Source organism: Aotus nancymaae, unplaced genomic scaffold (genome assembly GCF_030222135.1).
Source record: "Aotus nancymaae isolate 86718 unplaced genomic scaffold, 86718_ANA_hifiasm-v0.15.2.pri h1tg000040l, whole genome shotgun sequence".
Classification (NCBI taxonomy): Eukaryota; Metazoa; Chordata; class Mammalia; order Primates; family Aotidae; genus Aotus; species Aotus nancymaae.
The window spans coordinates 9,802,612-9,827,230 of record NW_026988454.1 but is presented as its reverse complement, the minus strand read 5'-3'; the positions used below and the strand labels follow the sequence as shown (position 1 = coordinate 9,827,230).

The 24,619-nt window shown below is 40.0% G+C and overlaps 1 protein-coding gene across 7 annotated transcripts in view; it reads right to left on the bottom strand.

The window, feature by feature from the left end:
* Positions 1–24,619, bottom strand: part of SERAC1 (serine active site containing 1) — a 68,219-nt gene that overhangs the window by 13,016 nt on the left and 30,584 nt on the right. For 6 of the 7 annotated variants that reach the window (XM_064360509.1, XM_064360510.1, XM_064360512.1 and 3 more), the window contains 4 exons: positions 20,581–20,702; positions 19,383–19,511; positions 8,438–8,551; positions 5,976–6,138 (listed from right to left, as the gene is read on the bottom strand). In XM_064360509.1, coding sequence (XP_064216579.1) covers positions 5,976–6,138; positions 8,438–8,551; positions 19,383–19,511; positions 20,581–20,702 — 528 coding nt within the window. The remainder of the gene's footprint in view (positions 1–5,975; positions 6,139–8,437; positions 8,552–19,382; positions 19,512–20,580; positions 20,703–24,619) is intronic. The other variant, XM_012451544.3, reaches the window with a different exon arrangement.

Below are 24,619 nucleotides of genomic sequence, written 5' to 3'. Positions count from 1 at the left end.
CATTGAGCATTTTAAAACTGCATAACATCTGAATGCACTCATGCACCACATAATAATGTTTCAGTCAACAATGAAACACATATATTATGGAGATCCCATAAGATTCTAGTACAGTATTTTTGCTGTGCCTTTTCTATGTTTAGCTAGGTTTAGATATTCAAACATTTCCCATGTGTTACAACTACTTACAGTGTACTGTACACACAGTCACGTGTGTACAGTTTGTAGCCTAGGAGCAATAGGCTGTCCCATCCAGCCTAGGTGTGGAGTAGGCTCTATTGTCTAGGTTTGTGCAAGTCCACTCTGTGATGTTTTCACAGTGACAAAACTGCCTGACAATACATTTCTCAGAATGTTTCTCCACTGTTAAGCAATGTCTGTCAGTACATGTTAACTGTAAAAAATCATGAAATAACTAAAAGCAGCATCTAATGATGAAAGTCTTGCTTTAGTACTCTTATCATTTCCCAACTCCATTTACATCCTCAGAGTAATGAAAGCTAGAAGTTTGGTGGATACCCTTTTGAAAAATATAGTCATATACCTATAAACATATACAATGGGCTTGGTGTGATGGCTCACGCCTGTAATACCAACACTTTGGGAGGCCAAGGCAGGTGGATCACTTGGGGTCAGGAGTTCAAGACAAGTCTGGTCAACATGGTGAAACCCCGTCTCTACTAAAATTATAAAAATTAGCCAGGTGTGGCAGTGGGCGCCTATAATCCCAGCTACTCAGGAGGCTGAGGCATGAGAATTGCTTGAACCTAGGAGGTGGAGGTTGCAGTGAGGTCTCAAAAAAAAAATGTAGCTCTATACTTTTTGAGACCTAAATGGAATCACACTACTGTTGTGACTGTACTGCAGCAATGTGTCTTGCAGAGCTCTCCATAAGTATCAACTTCATTCCTTTTAACTATAGTATTATGTCACATGAATATGCCATTGTTTAACCTTTATTCATTCCTATTGGCAGACATTTAGGTTGTTTCCAACTTTTGTAAATCTGAAGGCAAAAATTTGCAGATCTGATACTAAGATTGATACAAAATATATAAACACAGGGAAAGACACTGGATGCCTTAAGAGAAACAAACAGGGCAAGATAGCAGAATTCAAACTGGAGTATTAAGAAGTAATGCCCTTCTTTGAAGGCTGAGCAAAAAGAAGGTATAGGTGGGTAACTCTCAGAAGTTTAGCTATAACAGGGAGGAGAGGATGTTATAGGGGATGTAGTTTATGGTTTTCACCTCTTCCTCCAATGTATGTGATCAGAGGGTCCAGCTAAGAGGGAGCAGCTAGCTGACCATAAGACTAGAAAAAAGTATACATTCCTGAGACTGTGAAAGGAGACAGACCTAAATGTGGCTGGAGGCCTTATAAAAGAGGTGTCTCTTTTCCTATTACCAAGAAAAGAAAAGAATAGGGTTTGGTTTTTGTTGAGAAAATTCTTCTAGGGCTTCAATTGTCTGAGTAAAGTAGGAGGAGAAGTCATCCCCTGAGAGAAAGGAATATGTGGAAGGTTTAAGGAACCATGGGGAAGGTTTACAATAGTCATTGCTAAGAATGTTAAGGCATGTTGATTGGAGAAACATAATTGCTGAACAATACTGAAGGTTCTTTAATTTGTGATCTTATAAGCATGGTGAAAACCAATCTGCAATGATTCCATGTTCAGACACAGAGTAAGCAGCCAGTGGGTTTCATCAAGGTCTTGACCAAGAGACTGCTAACAGGATTGAAGGGAAAGGGAGTTGTAGGTACTGGCAAAATGTTACTGAAATAACAGACCATGGAATATAAGCTGGGTTCAGGGAGGAAGTAAAGAATAAAAAGAGTGATGGATTGGGAAAGGATAAAGGGGTCTATGGATAGAAGATTTCAGTAGAGAAGAAAACCAGTCCTTATGGGGAAGATGCAAAAACAAGCTTGAATAAAAGAAGGATGTGCTCAGGGCTGATTTTTAGGTGAAGTGGTTTCAGGCAGTGACGAGGTTCAATGTATGACTTAGGAGTAGAGTACTCGACGACTCAGGAGCAGAGCAGGAAGTCAATGAAGATGACAAGGTCAGGGAACTGAGGCCAGGGTGGTGAGTGGGCTATCCAGGAGATGCTGAAGCCAACCAAGAAGACTGAAGACTTGGGGTAGAGCCAGGTTTCAGAGAAGAGTGATTTTTTTTTTCTATAATAAGATACTGATTTGATCAGGTCTTTGTCCTGCCTTGAATCCTTTAGTCTCCGTTTCATCAATGAACCTGTACCTAGGTCAACAGAAATAATACAAAGTAAAGCAAAGAGGAAAAAACTGGAACATAATGAATAGAGCCCCAATAACCTGCCGAACAAAATAAAGAGGTCAATATACATAATTGAAATTCCAAAAAATGATAAGAAGATAAAAGGACAAAAGAATAAATACTGGAGGATATACTGGCAGGAAAGTTTCCACATTTAATCAAAAACATCAATATAATGTATTGTATTACTGAAAATTGCTGAGAGAATAGATTTTAAATGTTCTCACCACAAAAAATGGTATGTATGAGGTAATGCATATGTTAATTCTCTCAGTTCAGTGGACCCCAAGCAGGATAAATATGACATGAAACACCTAGGCATTTCAGAGTCAAAAATCATACAGAAAGATCTTAAGCCAGACATTATATATAAAAGAACAGAAGTGGGAATCCAAAGAGACTTCTTATCAGACAATGGATTCCAGGAGAGAGTGGAATGACATTTTAGAAATGCTGACAGGAAAAAAAAAAAAAAAATATATATATATATATATATATGTATAATTCTATATATATTTGTGTGTGTGTGTGTGTGTGTGTGTGTGTATATATATATGGTCAACAACAAAGACTACTTTATCCAGGGAAGAAATCTTTTCCTGGACATAAAATAAAGGTAAATTAAAGACATTTTCAAATAATGAGGTGAGAGAATTTGTTGCCAGCAGACCCAATACACAAGAAATACTAAAGGAAAGTCTTTAGGCTGAAGAGAAATATTATCAGATGTAAATTCATACATACAGAAGAGAAGGCAGAGCACTGGAGATTATAAATACACAAATAAAAAAGATTTTTGCTTTCTGATATTCTTCAAATGTCACATGACTGTTCCTATAGTTTCAATATGTTCCCTCCAAAATTCAAGTGTTGCCAATGTCACAGTATGAAAAGGTGAGCCTTTAAGAGGTAATTGGGCCATCAGTGTTCCACCCACATTAATAGAATTAAGCCCTTATAAAAGAGGCTTCACGTTTTAAGTGAATGCTATCTCAATTGCCCTGACTTGATCATTACACATTGTATGCTTGTATCAAAATATCACTACATGTACATCCCCATAAATATGAACAACTATTATGTATATAAAATCTTAAATCCAAAATTTTTAAATTAAAAAAAAGAGGCTTCCTGCAGCATGAAGGCTAGCTTGCCCTTCAGTCTTCTGCCATGTGACGATAAAGCAGTAAGGCCCTCACAAGACACCAATGGTCAGAACCTTGATCTTGAACTTCCCAGCCTCCAGAACTGAGAGACAATAAATTTGTTCTTTATAAATTACCCAGCCTCTGGCATATAGCCTCAGGTCGTAGCAGCACAAAATGAACTAAGATAGCTATTAAAACAAAAATCACAACAATGTAACCAGGCACAGTGGCCCAAACATATAGTCCCAGCTACTCGTGAGACTAAGGTAGGAGGATTGCTTGAGCCTAGAAGTATGAGGACAGCCTGGGCAATACAGCAAAATCCTGTCTCAAAAAATAATAATAACAATGATAATGTATTGTGAAGTCTATAAATAAGAGTAAAATATATTACAACAATACCACAAAGAATAGCAAGGGATGGCCGGGCGTGGTGGCTGATGCCTGTAAATACCAGCACTTTAGGGGAGTGAGGTAGGTGGATCATGAGGTCAGGAGTTCGAGACCAGCCTGGCCAACATGATGAAACCCTGTCTCTACTAAAAACACTAAAATTAGCCAGGTGTGGTGGCACACGCCCGTAGCCCCAGCTACTCGGGAGGCTGAGGCAAGAGAATCACAAGGCAGAGGTTGAAGTGAGCCAAGATTGTGCCACTGTACTCCAGCCTGGGTGACGAGCGAGACTCCATCTCAAAATAAATAAATAAATAAAGAATGGCAGGGGATGTGAACTGAATTATGGGGTTGTAAAGATCTTACATCATATGAAATGGTATAATCTTAATTCAAAGTAGACCGTTAGTTAAGGATAAAACCATTTAAAAATACACACAAACATAATATAAAAAGCCAAAAGAGAAGAAAGAACAGAATTTAAAAACAAACACTCAAATAGTACAAGAAAAGTTAGAAAAAGCAGGAAAAGAGGGACAAAGAGAAAGCAAAGAGCAAGATGAACATAACCAAACAATATCAATAATTACATTAATAAGTTTTGAAAGTGTACCCTCCATCCCACAGCACATATATATACACATACACATGTGTACGTATTTGTGTGTGTATGTATATCTAAATTATATGTATATGCATTATCCAGCTCTTTCTACTGAAAGAGGCAAAAAGCAAAGACACCCCAGGAGCAATATGCACTCCTATCACTTAGACCTTGGTCTCTAAGAATCATTCTCCACTAAAAGGATAGAGGTTTCTTCAGAGAAATGAGCCAAAATATCTTGCTATACCAGAAAATAAGAAATGCCTCCCCAAAATAATGTGGGCATATCATAAAGGACATAGGCCAGTTTGCTGGGGCTCCCATTAGTCAAAGCTGGAACAATTTGGCACCAAATTATTAAGTACAGCAATAAATTATAAACTATTGAAAATAGGAATTCACGTACCCATCCACAGAAGGGAGAGAGGAGATGGGGGCGGGGGAGGAGGGAGGGAAGACGGAAGGAGGAGGGAGGGAGGAGACTGATTCTTAGAGACCAAGGTCTAAATGATATGAGTGCATATTGCTCCTGGGGTGTCTTTGCTTTTTGCCTCTTTCAGTAGAAAGAGCTGGATAATACATATACATATAATTTAGATATACATACACACAAATACATACACATGTGTATGTGTATATATATATGTGCTGTGGGATGGAGGGTACACTTTCAAAACTTATTAATGTAATTATTGATATTGTTTGGTTATGTTCATCTTGCTCTTTGCTTTCTCTTTGTCCCCCTTTTTCTTCCAGTAGAATGTCAAATGCTGAAAAGTAAATGCAAAGGGTGTGCTGGAGCTCATTCTGAAACCATTAAGGTAAAGACTAGATTGGGCAGGAACTGTCAGAGGATAGAAAGCAGGATATTTGCGTGGTCTTAAGTATCTCCCCACAGCTGGTTTATTACTTGCAAGGGGGAAAATCATTAATCACATAATGAATCTCTTTTTAGTCTGACTATGCCTCTTACTTAACCAAATCACATCAAAAATTACAGGCTGGGCATGGTGACTCACACCTGTAATCTCAACACTATGGGAGGCCAAGGCAGTGGGATCACTTGAACCTAGGAGTTTGAGACCAGCCTGGGCAACAAAGTGGGACCCTATCTCTATAAAAAGTTTTTCAAATTAGCCATGTACAATGGCACATGCCTGTAGTCCCAGCTACTCGGGAGACTGAAATGGGAGGATCCCTTGAGCCCAGGAGTTAAGGCTATAGTGAGCTATGATTACACCACTGCACTCTAGCTTCAGTAACACAGTGAGACTCTCTCTCTCAAAAAAAAATTACGTAAACAATTGGATGATCATCATGGCAAACCTGCTCTCCTATGATCACCGACAACACTGATTATCTTAGGCTTAAATTATCTACAATCTCAAGCAATTCCTTGCCTCTACCAAAATAACATGTTCTAAGGACCCATAACTAACCCTAAGTAGAGCTTTGTCTATTGAAAAATGAACATATCATGAGGGGTAGAGGTGGAAGAACAAAGGAAAAAATACTCAGTATATAAAGCTGTTACCTGAGCGAACTATAGAAGAATGAAGATGTTCATTCAAAGCCATATTTCCAATGATACGCATTATATTTCTCTGTACTTTAGGGCAGTCCTTGTGAAGTCGGTATAGCCTTTGAAGTAGTTGCAGGCCTCCATTTGCTTCGATTTTATCACAATGTGTGGCTATCTGGCACAATACATAAATGAAAGATACATGCACACATATGTTTATTTGCAGCACTATTTACAATAGCAGAGACTTGGAACCGACCCATATGCCCATCAGTGACAGACTGGATAAGGAAAATGTGGCACATATACACCACGGAGTACTATGCAGCCATAAAAAAGGATGAATTCATGTCCTTTGCAGGGACATGGATAAAACTGGAAACCATCATTCTCAGCAAACTGACACAAAAAGAGAAAACTAATTCATGTTCTCACTCATAAGTGGGCGTTGAACAATGAAAACACATGGACACAGGGAGGGGAACATCACACACCAGGACCTGTCGGAGGGTGGAGGGCTAGGGGAGGGATAGCATTAGGAGAAATACCTAATCTAGATGATGGGGTGATGGATGCAGCAAACCACCATGGCATGTATATACCTATGTAACAAACCTGCACGTTCTGCACAGGTAACCCAGAACTTAAAATATAATTTTAGAAAAAGAGAGCTAGAAAGATCAAGTAAAAATAAAAAGGGATTTGAAGTTTTAATGGAGAAAACAGGCAAAAGAAAAAGAAAACATGCATATTAAGTTAGGGGAAGAGAAGTGACCAACAAGTCGGTCTTTCTAACATCACTAGGCACAGCCTTGCCTCTTCCCAGCACTAGTTTTACTCAAGGACATGACACCATATGTACAAACAGCAATTTTCATTTTCTGGATTTTTATTAATTATATCACAGTTTATGTACTTTAAAATGTATGCCTTTTAGATATACTATATGTCAAGTGAGATCTGCAGTAATTTGAGAGATTTCTGGAAAGGTAACTATTTCCATGCACTGCCCTTTTTACTGAAGATGCAGCTATTGCTTCAGAAAAAACAGCTCAGGAGACACCACACCTCAGCACGTTTTCCCAAGTCCCTTCTGTACAACACAGTATTCCCTCTGCTTTGTGCTGAGTTCCTAATTTCATGGGTGAGAACTAAAGATGACTTTCTAGTCTAAAGATGACTCACACCTTTATGTTTTTTAAGCCATGTCTAATGTGTCCCAAAACTGAGAGTTGAAAATCTCAGGGATGGTGCTTCTCTTGACGTGGGATGGATCACTTGCATTCACCTCACCAGGGTGCTGGCTACAAAAGCAAAATCTACTACATTAAACTTGATATAAGTGAGTGGAAAAATGTACTATTTTTTTTTTTTTTTCTTGAGATGGGTTTTGCTCTTGTTACCCAGGCTGGAGTGCAATGGCTCAATCTCGGCTCACTGCAACCTCCGCCTCCTGGGTTCAAGCGATTCTCCTGCTTCAGCCTCCCAAGTAGCTGAGACTACAGGCACACGCCACCATGCCCGGCTAATTTTTGTATTTTTAGTAGAGACAGCGTTTCACCATGTTGACCAGGATGGTCTCGATCTCTTGACCTTGTGATCCGCCCGCCTCAGCCTCCCAAAGTGCTGGGATTACAGGTGTGAGCCACCACGCCCAGCCCAAATGTACTATTTTTAACCACATTTCCTGAGTGATGTTTCTGCACTTTGAGCTCTGCAAGGGTTGTTGCTTTTTCCTTTGTAGTTATAGTTCAAGAGTATGGTCATCTAGTATTTCCTTGGTTTTTTGTTTTGGTTTTTTTGGGTTTCTTTTTCCTGAAACAGAGTCTCGCTCTGTCACCCAAGCTGTAGTACAGAGGCACAATCTCTGCTCAAAGCAACCTCTGCCACCCGGGTTCAAGCAATTCTCCTGCCTCAGCCTCCCAAGCAGCTGGAATTACAGGTGTGTGCCACCACACCCAGCTAATTTTTGTATTTGTAGTAGAGATGGACTTTCACCATGTTGGCCAGGCTGGTCTCGAACTCCTGACCTCAGGTGATCCACCCGCCTCAGTCTCTCAAAGTGCTGGGATTACAGGCGTGAGCCACCACACCTGAACTGCTTTTTCTTTTATCTTGTCACATCTTTGGCAGTTGTTTTAATGGAAGTTATCTGAAAATATTATGTAAAAATGATCTCAGAAAGGCAGCAGAAGACGGCATACCTCAAAAGTTTATGCCATATTTAGATGATGGGCTACTTTCTTTTATGCAATTAAAATTAAATAAATTTTTAGAAATACTTAGCAAAACTGAATCTCATTTATTGGTGCTAAATCATTATTATTCTAACAATTAAAATTGGAGGAAAGCAGAAATTTAAAAACAAGTGAAAAGCTTTTCTCCTTTTATAATAAATGATGATTAAGAATCAACCTATAAATTATTTCAATACAATCATAGAAAGTAAACTACATTTTGAAAATGTAAATTACCTCAGAATGTTTTACTATAGCTTCTAAACAGAACATTTCCACTGTTGCTGAAGGAACTTCTCCAAAACTTTCAGCATAAGGAAGTCCATTTCCTCCAAAACACCATAAGCCACCCTGAAATTAAAATAATTAAAAGTTCTACTGAAAAAATAGTGACTAATATTTTTGTTTGACCAAAAAAAAAATCTCTGTACTAATATATGGTATTAGAAAATACTAATGTGTAGGGCCTCAAAATATATTGGAAACTTTAAAGGAACTTTATGCAAGCTGTCACTTATCAGAATAGAAAACACAGGGAATTATTTCGAGAAGAACACGACCTCTGGGTCCTCCTCAAGTCTCTCCTCTGTGTCCTTTTATCTGAAAGTATGAAGACTAACACACAATTCTTAAACAAGAAAAGCCCAGAACATTCTAGTGTCATCTCTTTCAACCCCCAGTAGTCAGTACAGTCTATTATTTTCCAGATTCTGCTAATAGCCTACTTGAAATCTAATAATCAATACAATTCAAAAGATAGAAAGCATTATCAGACAAGTTAAAAAGAAAGATCATGATGACAATGATCACAGAACTTTTAATCCTTCTCAAGTTGAAATTCAATTCAAGTTCATATGGAAGAACAAACAAAAATTGTTACAAAAATTACAAAATAAAAGGGTAATAGGGACTATTTCTAACAGATATTAAAACATAAAGAATAAAATAGAACAAACATTTCAATTTCAACTCTTATCACACATCAAGGGCTAATGTCACTAATATGCAATAAGCTCCTACAAGTCAGTGACAAAAAATACCAACACTATTACAGAAATACAAGCAACAGTCATAAAGTTCTTAGGAAAATAAATATAATGCCTCTAAAATATATAAAAATATATAATAAATTATATATGTATTTATATATTTTATATATTATATAGTATATACTTATATATACAATATATTTTTATATTTATAAATTATGTTATATAATATGTAAATTATGTTATATATGTAAATTATATAATTTATATTTTTAATTTTAGAGGTATATTTCTAAATATAATTATATATAAATGTAACATAAATATATAATTATATATTTGTTTATATATTTATTTCATAAATATACATAAACAATGCTCAGCACTGTTCATAATGAGGGGCGTGTACATTGGAAGGACACTGCAAAACTACATTTGTCATCTACTGGACAGACGAGGTTCTGGGGAAACAAGCACGCACAGCACCCTGCTGCTAGTGATAGCAAACAGCAGGACTTCTATGGAGGACAACCTGGCATTGGCGATCAAGATCACAAGTGCACATGCCCTTTAATAATTGATCCTACAGAGATGCTCACACATAGGGAAAGTGATAGAATGCAAGTCTGCTCACTGTCGCTTTGTTTGTATAATAATAAAGACTGAAAACCAGCAAATATTCATCAACAGGGGGTTAGTTAAATCAATTATGGTACAGTTGTACAATGGAATGCTATGCAGGTCTGAAAAATTTTGAGTCTCTTCTTATATTGATACGATATAATATAATCTCCACAATAATCCTTAAGTGAGAAAAAGGTACAGAACAGTGTGGAGAGAGAGAGAGAGACCGTGTGTGTGTGTGTGTGTGTGTGTGTGTGTGTGTGTGTGTGTGTGTGTGTGTTGGAGTAGGAGAGACGGAAGGGATGGAAAGAAGATGTATTATTGCTACATTGCTGTAGGCACTCTGGAAGTGCTTCACTTTTGAGCTAGGGGTCATAACTGCGTGCATACAGCCCACCTGCTGGCAAAAGAGGACAACTACAAGGTAATGGCTCAAAAACGTACATATTAATAAAAAGCCCAGTGTTTTCTATAGAAAATATAAACCATAAAGTTCTGCACTTTTAGTTAATTTATAAGGTCCATGGTTCAGTAAACCAACTAAAAATAAATTTTGGCCACTCTATACTTTTATTCATGCCTTCTTCTCATACATAATATTCTGTTTTTCTAAATTTAAACATACTTGGATCTCAAAGAGTCACATTATTTAAATTGAGGATTGAGATGCAGCTAAGTCATGAAAGTTATCCTTTTCTGGCATAGATAATGGTAAATAGTGGATTTACTCTGTCAGAGGGTAGGAATTTTTTCCTGAAGATTTACCACCATATCCCGGCTCCTCCAAACCCCTCTTCCCAGCTTGTGCCCTTGAATCATCTGATCAATTTCTACTCTAAATACCCCAAGGGCAGAGAGGGGAGAAAGCAAAGAAAAATGATCTAAGACTTTCATTGTCTTGGCCATTTTGGCAGTGTGATGTAGAGGGCAGTTCCCATTTCATTCTCATTGTCAGCGAAGCTTGTTACTTATGAATTGGTAGATTCTGTGGCAGTAAGAAGTACAAGCAAAAAGGAATGAATACAAAGGAACAAACTCACAGTATGGTGGTATGGATTATATTCTAAACCCATGTGAAAATAAATATACATAGTTACTGCTGCTTTATACTGAATTAAGATATGACAAGACTAAATAAATTCATAAAGATTTAAGAAACACTACACATCAAATTATGAGTGCAACAAAAAAATAATTGCCTAAGGATTAAAGAAATGCATAGAAAAGGCTAGAGAGAATGACAATATTAAGAACAATGATAAAGAGTAAGTACAGACTGAATGCAGTGGCTCACGCCTGTAATCTCAGCACTTTGGGAGGCCGAGGCAAGTGGATTGCTTGAGCCCAGGAGTTCAAAACCAGCCTGGTAAATACAGTGAAACCCCATCTCTATGAAAAATTAGCTGGGGATGGTGGTACATACCTGCTGTCCCAGCTACCCAGGAGGCTGAGGTGGGAGGATCACCTAGCCTGGGAGGTCATGGCTGCAGTAAGCCATGATCATGCCACCACACTCCAGCCTGGGAAACAGAGTGAGACCCTGTTTCAAAAAAAGGCAAAAACAAACAAACAAACAAACAAAAACAGTAGGTAGAAAAACTAAAAGGCAACAGTAATATGTAAGAGCTAATCTCTGGTGTTTCTTCATAAAAAGTTACAAACAAGAGTTCTGTGATTTGTGCAAACTAACTGGGCTTTAAAATGATGTTCATTCTAAAGCAGGAGTTTCTAACAAGGGTCCTGAGGGGTACTGGGTAGGTAGGATTCAAGGCAAGTAGGATGTCAACTTGGATGGAGAAAAATTATCTTTGTTTTTTCCTAACCTCTGACTGAAATCACGCATAGTATTCGGTTATGAACACAGACAATAAGCCACAGTAACTCTAGCAGTACCTGTGATTCTGTTAGTAAGGAAAAGCACAGGTATTTTCATAGCAACATCTCATTTTGCAGCTATCTGAAAACATGGTTATATTCATTATTTCTTTCAAGGCCAACTATCACCAAACAGTGAAGTTGCACATTCTCATACTAGTGAGCCCAAATCGATACAGCTTTCCAGTATTCCTCAGCAATAATGATTTGAGATCAATATTTGGACAGACTAGTTCACAGTTCAATGTTCTTATTCAGCAAAGCACCAACAGTATTCACACCGGTATATCACTAAAAAATGTATATATTGAATGGAACCATATGAAGCTGCCTCTTCCCTCAGCTCTACCCACTGAAGGCCTAAAAGTAATGACAGCAGCAATGAGCTGACCTAGCCCAGAACTTGTTTACTAAATACCATTAGCCCTAAATGAAACCAAAGCTGCTTTAAAAAAATCAGCTGATTCTAGGCTAGAACAGGGAAAGGTCAAGATGAACATTCTCTAATGCCAGAAAATAAGCAAGTGCTCCAAAAATAATGAATGAAACCATTTCCAAAAGACATGGGAGACAACCAGCAGGGGCTCCCACAGCCAAACCTGGGACAATCTAAACATCAGTATGAATAGGATAGTAATAGATTATAATCTATGGAATAAAAACACCCATGCATGATCCCATTTGGATTAGAAAGTAAGGCAGAAAGGAGAAATAGGAGGAGAAAGAAAGCTTTCCTTACAGAAGAATACTAAATAAGTGAAAAAGAATAATACAATTAGGGGGAAAAACTCAGCATTTTGCAAGCACCTAGCAATAACTGTTATTCAGGCAAGGTTCATTCAAAGGATATTATTAAATAAAACTACCGGCTGAAAGTTTGAAGAGCAACAGGACAGTCTCCTAATCTCAAAGTATCTCCTCCTCCTACAAATCAACGTGCTTCTAGGTGTGACACACTGGAAAGCACACAAAATCTCTATCGTATTTCTGTAATAAATGTACACCCGAATTTAATCACGAGGAAGCATGAGACAAACTAAACAGAGGGGCTTTCTACAAACCACTGCTTTGTACTCTTCAAAAATGTCAATGTCACAAAGACAGAGAAAGGCTGAAACAATTTTCAGGAAAAAGGAGACCAAATACACAAGACTCACATGCAACACTTAATACTAGACTAGATCCTGGAATAGATCTTTTAAAAGCAAAAAAAGCTGTCATAGCCCAGGTGCGGCGTAATCCCAGCACTTAGGGAGGCTGAGGCAGGCGGATCATGAGGTCAGGATATCGAGACCATCCTGGTCAACATGGTAAAACCCCATCTCTACTACAAATACAATTAGCCAGGGATGGTGGTGCGCGCCTGTAGTCCCAGCTGCTCCGGAGGCTGAGGCAGAGGAATCGCTTGAACCCGGGAGGCGGAGGTTGCAGGGAGCCGAGATTGCACCACTGGACTCCAGCCTGGGTGACAGAGCAAGCCTCCATCTCAGAAAAAAAGAATAACTAAAAAGGAGTGCTTACTGGCCTGAAGAGATTAGGCTTTAGAATTAAAATTAAATATTTACTTAAATTAATTAAAGATATGCTACTTCTTTTTTTAAAAAAAAAAAAGAACAGGGACTCAAATCAAAGTGAAACTAGTGCCTTTCAAGTGGAAAAATCAAACGTACTTAATGAAACCTAAAGCATTCATTAAAAAAAAAAATACTAAAAACAATGTATTTACTTAAAGGATGGATCTGTATGTGTCTGTGATCTGCCTAAGTAGAAAGAAAATGTTTCAAATGTCAGTTTCATCATTTCCAGTGTGATCTATGGTTCCTAAATATACTGAATTGGAATAGTGTAAAGACAATGCAATTAAAAGGTCACAGGGGCTGAGCACAGTGTCTCCTGTCTGTTATACCAGCACTCTGGAAGGCTGAGGCAGATGGACCTCTTCGGCCCAGGAGTTCGAGACCAGCCTGGGCAACATGGCGAAACCCTGTCTCTACCAAAAATAAAAAAATAAAATTAGCCATGCGTGGCGAGGCACGCCTGTAGTCCCAGCTACCTGTGATGCTGAGGTGAGAGAATCACTGAGTCCAGAAGGCAGAGGTTACAGTGAGCCGAGATCGTGCCACTGTACTCCAACCTGGGTGACAGAGTGAGACCCTCATCTCAAAAAAAAAGGTCATACTACGAATTATTTTTTCAGAAAAATTTTGGTTAGGGGAACATCTTTAAAATGGGAAGGGGAGGGAGTTGGAGTTGTCAGAAGAACTAGGTCCTCTTGAAAGTGGTGAATATTAAAACACACAAACACATGAGGCGTTAACTATGAACACACACATACATATGCACAAGGCCAATTTAAACTATGTAACTCTTTAAACTACTGGCTGAGGCCAAGAATTCTGTGAAAAGCAGCAGTATAGTGGAGCTGGGCGCAGTGGCTCACGCCTATAATCCCAGCACTGTGTGAGGCCAAGGAGAGATTACCTGAGGTCAGGAGTTCAAGACCAGCCTGACCAACACAGTGAAACCCCATCTCTACTAAAAATACAAAAAAATTATCCCAGTGTGGTAGCACATGCCTGTAGTCCCAGCTACTCGGGAGGCTGAGGCAGAATTGCTTGAACTCAGGAGGCAGAGGTAGTAGTGAGCCAAGATCACACCACTGCACTCCAGCCTGGGTGACAGAGTGAGAGTCCGTCTCAAAAAAATAAAAGTGGCATGGTGGTATTAAACCACTTTCCCTCTCTTCACTTGGCAAAACGTAAGGTTACAGAACACTATAGAAGGTGGAGGAATATTAACTAAATAGTAATGTCAGGCCAGGTCCCAGGAGCTCCAGCATGGGGGTGCAGGAGAGAAGTTAGTGATGGGAGTAGGAGACGCTACGGCAGTCCACAAGTCCACCCAAGTCCACAAGACCCTGTCTATAAATAGCCTGGTCCCCACCACGCTGAAACTACCAGATGTTAGACAGGCCTGCTAAAATTGACGCGGTTCCCTGCTATGAAAGGCAGGTCATGAGAATAGAGATGGGAAGAATATAGATTTAGATAAGAAACTACTCGGCATGACAGGCCCATGGTTTCCTAGATTTGACACCAACAGCACAAACAACAAAAGAAGAAAATGTATAAATTGGACTTCATCAAAAATGTTTTTTATTTTTTAATTTTTTTTAGAGACAGAGACTTGTTCTGTTGCCCAAGCTGGAGTGTGGTGGCACAATTACTGCTCACTGCAGCCTTGAATTCCTGGGCTCAAGTGATCCTTCTGTCTTAGCCTCCTGAGAAGCTGGGACCACAGGCACACATCCCACAACTGCCTAATGTTTTTTTTGTTGTTGTTGTTGTCGTCGAGATGGAGTCTCACTCTGTAGCCCAGGCTGGAGTGCAGTGGCGCAATCTCGACTCACTGCAACCTCCACCTCTAGGGTCCCGGTTCAAGCAATTCCCCTACCTCAGCCTCCCAGGTAGCTGGGATTACAGGCACGAGTCACCATGCCCAACCAATTTTTGTATTTTTTAGTAGAGATGGGGTTTCACCATGTTGGCCAGTCTGGTCTTGAACTCCAGACCTCGTGATCCGCTCCCCTTCGGCATCCCGAAGTGCTGGGATTACAGGTGTGAGCCACCACACCTGGCCCTGGCTAATGTTTTTGTTCTTTGTAGAGATAGTCTTGCTGTGTTGCCCAGGCTGGTCTCAAACTCCTGGGCTCAAGTGATCGTCCCAATTCATCCTCCCAAAGTGCTGGGATTACTGGCATAAGTTACCATGCCTGTCCAGACTTCATGAAAATTAAAAACATTTGGGGTTCAGAGGTTACTATCAAGAAGGTGAAAAGACAACCCACAGAATGGGAGAAATATCTGCAAATTACATATCTAATAAGAGATTTGTATCCAGAATATATAAAGAGTTCTTATAATTCAACAATATAAAGAATTCTTACAATTCAACAACATAAAGAACTCTTACAATTCAACAAAAAAAAAATTTTTTTTTTTTTTTTTTTTTTTTTTTTGAGACAGAGTTTCGCTCATTACCCAGGCTGGAGTGCAATGGCGCGATCTCGGCTCACTGCAACCTCCGCCTCCTGGGTTCAGGCAATTCTCCTGCCTCAGCCTCCTGAGTAGCTGGGATTACAGGCACGCGCCACCATGCCCAGCTAATATTTTGTATTAGTAGAGACGGGGTTTCACCATGTTGACCAGGATGGTCTCGATCTCTTGACCTCATGATCTACCCACCTCGGCCTCCCCAAGTGCTGGGATTACAGGCTTAAGCCACCGCGCCCGGCCTAACAAATTTTAACTCTTACAATTCAATACATCTAATGAGAGATTTGTATCTAGAATATATCAGAAACTCTTAATATTCAACAACAACAAAAATTTTTAAATTGGGTGCTACAACGTAAAAAGATGCTTCAAAAGGACAAGTAAGCCAATTTAAAAATAAGCAAAGAGAGCCATGGTGGCTCACACATGTAGCCCCAGCTACTCAGAAGGCTGAGGTGGGATGATTGCTTGAGCCCAGGAGTTTAAAGCGGTAGTACATGTTATGATTTTACCTATGAATAGCTACTGCATTTCAGCCTGGTCAACACAGTGAGACCTTATCTCAAAAACAAAAACAAAAACACTAGTTAAAAAAAAAATTGGGCCAAGGATTTGAACAGACATTTCTCTGAGATATTTAAGTGCCAACAGCATGTGAAAAGATGCTCAATATCATTAAGCATTAGGAAAATGCAAATCAAAACCAGAATGAAGATGCTACTTCACATACAATGAGATGGCTAAAATAAAAGATGGACAATGACATATATTGCTGGTGGGAATGTAAAATGGTAAAGTCTCTGCGGAAAACATTTGAAAGTTACTCAAAAAGTTACACAGAGTTACTATATGACCCAGAAATCCCACTCTTAGGTATATACTCAAGAGAACTAAAAACATACATCCACACAAAGACATGCACATGAATGTTGATATTGAGATCTAATAAGAAATATATATTTGGTCTCTACCCCGGTTCCCTCCAGAGTGATGTGTATCTTCTGTATGCTAATGAGATGACTGGTGGCTGGAGGGCCCCTCAACAGTTTCAAGAAGAGGGCTGGTCACCAGAAAGACTAAGGCATGATTAGAGGGTAGGAACTTTCTGCCCTACTCACCAACCTCTGGGGAGGACAGATGAGCTGAAGGCTGAGGTGATCACCAAAGGTCAATGATTTAATCAATCATGCCAACTGATTAAAACCCTGAAAACCCAAAAGGACAGGGTTCGGAAAGCTTCTGTATAGCTGAACACGTGGAGGTGTCTGGAGGGTGGTGCACCTGGAGGGGACATGAAGGCTCGGCGTCCCTTCCCACATAGCCTGCCCTACACATCTCTTCCATCTGCTGTCCATCCCCACCCTCTGTCATATCCTTTATAATAAATGGGTAAGCAAGGTGTTTTCCTGAATTCCATGAGTCGTCCCAGTAAATTAATCAGACCAATGAGAGGGTCATAGGCACTCCCAGTTTATGGCTGGTTGATCAGAAGCACAGGTCATCACTTGGAACTTGCAACTGGCATCCAAAGTCAGGTGCAGTCCTGTGGGACACAGCCCTTAACCTATGGGCTTTGACACCATCTCTAAGTAGATGGTGTCAGAAATGAACTAAATTAAAGGACACCAAGCTAGTGTCTGATGGAAAACTGCTGAGCGTGTGAAGAAAAACCCTCCACGCATCTGGTGTCAGAAGTGTTAAGTGGCGTGAGAAAGTAGGATAAATGCTTTGTTTTTTAATGTATTTTATTCATACATAATAGCCAAACAAGAGAATGTTCATAGAAGTATTATTCATACATAATAGCCAAACAATAGGAATGACTCAAATGTCCATCACTGATGAACAGATAAATAAAATGAGGCATGGACATACAATGGAATATTACTTGGCCATAAAAAAGGAATGAAGCACTGACATGCCACAATGTGGTTGAGCCTTGAAAACATTACATTAAGTGAAAGAAGTCAGGCACAAAAGGCCACCTGTTGGATGATTTCATTTATATGAAATGTCCAGAAGAGGCAATCCATAGAAAAAAATAGATTAGTGGTTACCAGGGGCTGGAGAGGGGAATGGGTAGTGACTGCTAATGGCTACAGGGTTTCCTTGGGGGATGGTGAAAATATTCTGGAATTAGATTGTAGTAATTATTGTACAACTCTGTGAGTATATTAGAACCCAATGAACTGTATAGTTTTAAAGGGTTTATGGTATATAGATTATAAAGAAAACTAGTTGAATTGGAAATATCACCATAAATTTAAAGCCTTTTAAGAAGAGGTAATTGTTCTGCTCTGTTACTTGGGTGTCTAGGAGCCCCAGGGTCCACCAGCTCTACCTTCATGTAGAACTATTACGCACACCTAGTGCCTGGGTTTTGGCCTCTAATCTCTTCCTGTAAGAAGAATCAGATCTCCTTGGAGAAGCAGCTGAATCTTGCAAGGCAGGAAAAATAAAAAAAAAAAAAAAACCAGAGCTATCTTGTCAAAAAACCAAGGTACCTTCTAGCCACTTTGGGAATAGATTTTAAAAGGATAAGAAGGTCAGCCTACAGAAAGGGCTCTAGAGGCCAAGTAATGGAATTCTCACCATCAAAAAGAAAAAATCATTATAATTCACTGAAGCAATTCCATGACATGGCCCAAAAGGGGAAATTATACAAAGTATACTAGACAAGTCATATCTACTGATGTGTCCCTAATTTCTCATAAAAGGGAAAAATGAGAAAATGCATTTAATTGGTAAAAGATTATAGAATATTGTGGTTTTTTCTGACAAAATATGTTCCTTTCATAGAATAGATTACATAGTTATTGCACTTAATAATGATGGTTAACTTGTTCTGATTTCTCTTAGAGATAGGAGATTTTTATAAAGATAAAAACTTGCTGACATGACACACCAAGAATACTAGAATTCAGTATTCACTGATAGCCTTTTTTTCTCTTTTTTTTTTTGAGACAGGGTCTCATTCCGTTACCCAGGCTGGAATGGCACAATCACAGCTCACTAAAGCCTCAATCTCCTGGGCTCAAGTAGTCCTCCCATCTCAGCCTCTCAAACAGCTGGAACTATAGGCACGTGCTACCATATCCAGTTAATTTTTTATTTTAATGTTTTATAGAGACAGGGATCTCACTGTTACCCAAGCTGGTCTCAAACTCCTGGCCTCAGGCAATCCTCCTGCCTCAGCCTCACAAAGCACTGGGATTACAGCTGTGAGCCACTGTGCTCAGTCTTTTTCATTAAGATACAATTTAAGAGTTACCCCAAAACCTAAAATGCAATAAAAAAAAAAATTGAGTAAAAAAAAAAAGTCAAAAAAAAAAAAAGAAAAGAAATAAATGTTGATACCCCAGTTTAAAAAAAAAAAAAAAAAGAGTTACCTCTTGTGAAGCTGCAAATGACCTTGTAAGCAGAGTGAAGGGCTCCTGAAGTTACCTGTATCTCTCTCACACATTCTGTGACTGTTTACTTACCTGCCTCCCTGTCATCCCTGAGATCCAGCCCAGAGCATGCCGCACAACCAGAAGTTACTATGTTTACTCAGTTATTGGGTGAATCCTAGCCCCTGAAACAACACATTGGAAAGAGTGGACACTCAAAAATATTTACTGAATGAATAAATGAGCTAACCTTCTGAGCAGCCAGACTCTGACTGCTTTCACTAAGAGCCAAAGATGTAAAATACTGGATACACTCATCTAGCTCTGTTTGAGGTAAGGAAGCCAGCAACTGTCTGAGCTCTTCTTCAGTGGAAGAATCCTGAAATAAAAGGAAAGGAAATTCTTCATAAATACTCAACAACTGAGTACAACAAAAAATATCCAAAGACTCGAAGCTGGTATTTGTCATATATATCAAAGCCATATATTGTGTGTGTATGTCTCTCTCTCTTTCTGTCTCTCTCTCTATATATATACACATATATATGACATAGATATAGAGATATAGGGAAAGAGATATCAGAGATAAATTACTGTTTTCAGTCTTGAAAATAGTCATCCACCCAGGTAAATAAAAAATCATTTAATTTTGAATACTGTATTTTCATGTCTGCTACTTCAAACTGAGAAACCTATTATAAATTTTAACCCTCAATTTTCACGAGTGACATCTTGACATTCTCGACATCTTGACTCAGAATGAATTATTGTATCCTTACTAATTAAAGCTACGGCTTTTTAAATCGAGAACTTGTTACTATCTCATTTTCTCTAAATAATCTCATATCTTCATTTTACTATTTTTCAAAAAACTTCTAACAAAGAAGTTTTAAGAGTTTCATTTTTTAGTCTAGTAAAGATATTCAAGAAACATGCTTTAAATCTATGGCAGTGGTTCTCAACCAGGGGCTATTTTGCCCAGGGAACATCTGGCAATGTATGGGGACATTTTTTGGTTGTTACAACCAGGGGGTGCTACCGGCATCTAGGGAGTAGAGTCCAGGAATGCTGCTACACCCTACAATTTACATAACAGCCTCCTACCACAAAGAATTATCTGGCCCAAAATGTCACTAGTGTTGAGGCTGAGAAAACCTGATCTACAGAAACTCAGAAGGGATCAACTGATGGATGCTGATATGCTATGAAGTCACCCAACGCTTTACAGAGACTCCCAATTACCAAAGGCAGAATATAATATAGAAGGAACAGCACCTCCCGAGGAATCAAATCTTTCTATAAAAACTATGATTTCAATTATATATCCTACTTTATCTGCTTGTGAGAAGCAGCCAACAACTACTTTTTGAAAGTATTTTGTAACCAAAGTGAAGATAATACATTAAACCATTTTTCACTCTCTAAATTATTATTATTGTTTTACTTACTTCTTTTAAACATGGCAAAGGAGGTGGTAGGAGAAAAAAGCGAAGATCACTCTCTTTGCTTCGTGCCAAACCAATAAGAGTTTTTGGATCACAGGCTTGAGCAATTATCCTATACTGGTAATCTATTGAAAAAGCATATCTTTTGTTAATACCAAAACTAGCTTATAGATTTCATAAAGATTAACTGAACAAATTACTTGAAAGCACTCTAATTTTTAAACTGCTCTGCAAATCTGTAATCCAAAATTTCCCAAGTACAACTACATTTACAATACCTCTAAGCTAGATACATTTCTAGGACTGATCTCGCAATTCTTCTCAACATATATCTGGGGACTGGGCCATAGCCTAACTTTTCAGAAAAAATGAAGCTCAAAGGTAAAAACTGGTAAGTCAAAATCAGTTTAACTTCTTCTTAAAATAATTCCAGCATTCAAAAGCTGTTCTGACCACTACTCAAAATACATGAGGCTGCATTTAAGCCTACTGCCCTATGGTGATGATATGGTGCTTTGGTATTCATAATGTCCATGAATATTTAGTTTGCAGTTCCAGATGGCAGTACTTTGAATTAACATGCCATTCTTTATATATCAAAAACAAAATTCCAGCCACGAAAGCAAACATTATTTTCAATAATGGCAGCTTATAACCTGGGGTTGGCCGGGCACCGTGGCTCAGGCCTGTAATCCCAGCACTTTGGGAAACCTAGGCAGGTGGATTATCTGAGGTCAGGAGTTCGAGACTGGCCTGGCCAACATGGTGAAACCCTGTCTACTAAAAGAACAAAAATTAGCCAGGCGTGGTGGCGGGTACCTATAATCCCAGCTATCTGGGAGGTTGAGGCAGGATAATAGCTTGAACCCAGGAGTCAGAGGTTGCAGTGAGCCGAGGTCATGCCACTACACTTCAGCCTGGGTGGCAGAGCAAGACTCTGTCTCAAAAAAAATAACAATAATAACCTTGGTGAGTATTTCTGGATCAAGTGGGGAACTTTTTCAAAATCTATGGGCCAGGGCTCTTCCTCTGATTTCTCTGATACAGTAAGTCTGGAATGGAGCCCTGGAAGGCAAATTTTGAAAAATATCTCTATTCTAAATCTCTACCAACATTAAGTGAGCTTATACTTATATTATAAATTATCATTGTAGATGCCAACCAATTAACAAATTAATTTGCAGAGATCTCATTCTGAGACTTAACTTTTGAGAATTTTTTCTTTTCCTTTTTTTTGTTTTGAGACAGTTTTGCTCTGCTGTCCATGCTGGAGTGCAGTGGTGCAATCTCAGCTCACTACAGCCTCCACCTCCTGGGTTCGCAATTCTTGTGCCTTGGCCTCCCAAGCAGCTGGGATTACAAGCACACACCTCCATGCCTAATTTTTTTGTATTTTTTTAGTAGAGATGGGGTTTTGCCATGTTGGCCAGGCTGGTCTTGAACTCCTGGCCTCAACTGATCCGCCTCCCTTGGCCTCCCAAAGTCCTGGGATTACAGGTGTGAACCATTGTGCCCAGCTGAGAAAATTATTTTTTTCTATTTTGCCCATTTTACAAGACAGCTTTACTAACAAATTATAGTTTAGTCCATGTGCTATAATCAGAGCAGATATGAGTTCTTTTTAAAGTATTTTTATTGTAAGACTTGTGATTTTTAAACACAATTACATATTTCAAATGGTCCATTAAAAATGATATACACACGATGGGCTGACAGATCCAAGATGGCCGATTAGGAGTAGCTCAGGATTGCAGCTCCCAGCGAAAGTGCGGAGGGTGAGTGGACGCCGCATTTCCAGACAGATTTTTATTGCCCACAGACCAGGAGATTCCCAGGCAGAGGAGCCCCACAGGTCACCAGCATGGCTGGTTTGGCCGGTGTGGCTGTTTTGGCTGCACAGGAACAGCTGTTTTGCCGGCGCCCCAGCGCTGCAGTTCTCAGTACAAAACACATGGGTCCAGGTGCCATTTTAGCTGGCGATTGGAGCTCCGGGAAGGCAGAGTCACCCATTCATCTGATTAAAAAGGGGACTGAAACAGGGAGCCAGGCCAGGAGATTCCCAGGCAAAAAAGCGCCATGAATCTCAGCGCAGCTGTTTCAGCCGGCGCAGTGGGTTGCCGCACGGGAAATCACACAGATCCCGGTGCCTTTTCAACAGGCAACTAGAATACCTGGGAGACAGTCGACTGTTCAACTAAAAAAAATAATACCAGGACGGTCCAGCTCTGTTAGAGAGGGGCGTCCGTCATTACTGAGGCAGTCCACCACTACAGAGGTAGTTTGCCATTGCTGAGGCAGTCACCTTTGCTGAGGCAGTCCGCCACTATAGAGAGAGTCCACTGTTATAGAGGTGGGCCGCCATTGCCGAGGCAGTTCTAACTACACCCGTATAAACAGGACTGCAGGGAAGTTCACACGACAGCTGGGTGGAGCCCACAGCAGCTCAGCAAAGCCTCTGCAGGCAGACAGTGACTAGGCTGCCTCCTCGCTGGGCAGGGCAGCCCTGAAAAAAGGCAGCAGCACAACAGAAACTCATAAATAAAGCCCTAACTCCCCGGGACAGAGCAGCTGGGAAAAAAAAAAGGGGGGGGGTGGCGTTTATGAGTTCTACTGCAGCAGACTTAAATGTACCTGCCCAGCAGCTCTGAATGAACAACTGAGCTCACAGCTCAGCACTTGAGCTCTTATAAAGGACAGACTGTCTCCTCAAGCAGCTCCCTGACCCCTGTATATCCAAAGAGTCACCTCATAAAGGAGAGCTCAGACTGACATCTGGTGGGTATCCTTCTGGAACAAAGATAGCAGAAGAAGAAACTGGCAGCAACCCTTACTGTTCTGCAGCTGCAGCAGGTGATCCCCAGGCAAGCAGGGCCTGGAGTGGACCTCAGCAGTCCTACAGCAGTGGGGCCAGACTGTTAGAAGGAAAACTAAGAAACAGAAAGAAATAACTTCATCATCAACAAACTGGATGTCCACTCAGAGACCCAATCTGAAACTCAACAACTACAAAGACAACAGGTGGATAAATCCACATAGATGGGAAGAAACCAGCACAAAAAGGATGAAAACACCCGAAACCAGAATGCCTCTCCTCCTAGAAGGGATCACAACTCCTCACCAGCAAGGGAACAAGGCTGGATGGAGAATGAGTGTGATGAATTGACAGAATCAGGCTTCAGAAGGTGGGTAATAAGAAACTTCTCTGAGCTAAAAGAACATGTTCTAACCCAATGCAAAGAAACTAAGAACGCTGAAAAAAGATTTGACGAAATGCTAACGAGAATAAACAACTTAGAGAGTAATATAAGTGAACTGATGGAGCTGAAAAACACAACACGAGAACTTTGTGAAGCACACACAAGTTTCAACAGCTGAATTGACCAAGCAGAAGAAAGGATATCAGAGGTCTAAGATCAACTCAATGAAATAAAACGAGAAGGCAAGATTAGAGAAAAACGGGTAACAAGGAATGAACAAAGTCTCCAAGAAATATGGATGTAAGGCCGGTTGCCTCGCCGGGAGCTCAGATGCACACCCCCACCTTTCTCCGAAAGCTCGCACAAGCTCAGACAAGCTCAGACAAGCTCGGACAAGCTCGGACATGCTCAGACATGTTCCCTTCTCCCCTTCTCACACAGCCTGGCCTTCAAACAAAGGCTTGTAACCCTACCCAATAGTAGTCCTGCTTTGCCCACACCCTGCTCTCCCACAACCAATCCAGCTCCTTCACTCCCTATAAAACCCCGTGCCTGAGAGGAGTCCGTGCAACTTCTCTGGCCCATCCTGTCAGACTGCAGAACCTCACCCGGGAGCCTGAATAAACCTTTCGCATTGGATCTTCCTGTGCTGGCCTCAGTTTCTTCATTTTAAACTCGGCGAGAACAAACCTTACAAATGATGCTGAAACCCGGGAGGAGTTGCAAACTGACTCCTCCACTCTAAGCCAGACCGGGGAGCTGCCGTTCCACCACAAGGTAAGACTTCTGTTGCCCACTACCCCACCCGCTGTCCTCGTGGAGTCCCTGTTCGAAACCGCTGCAAC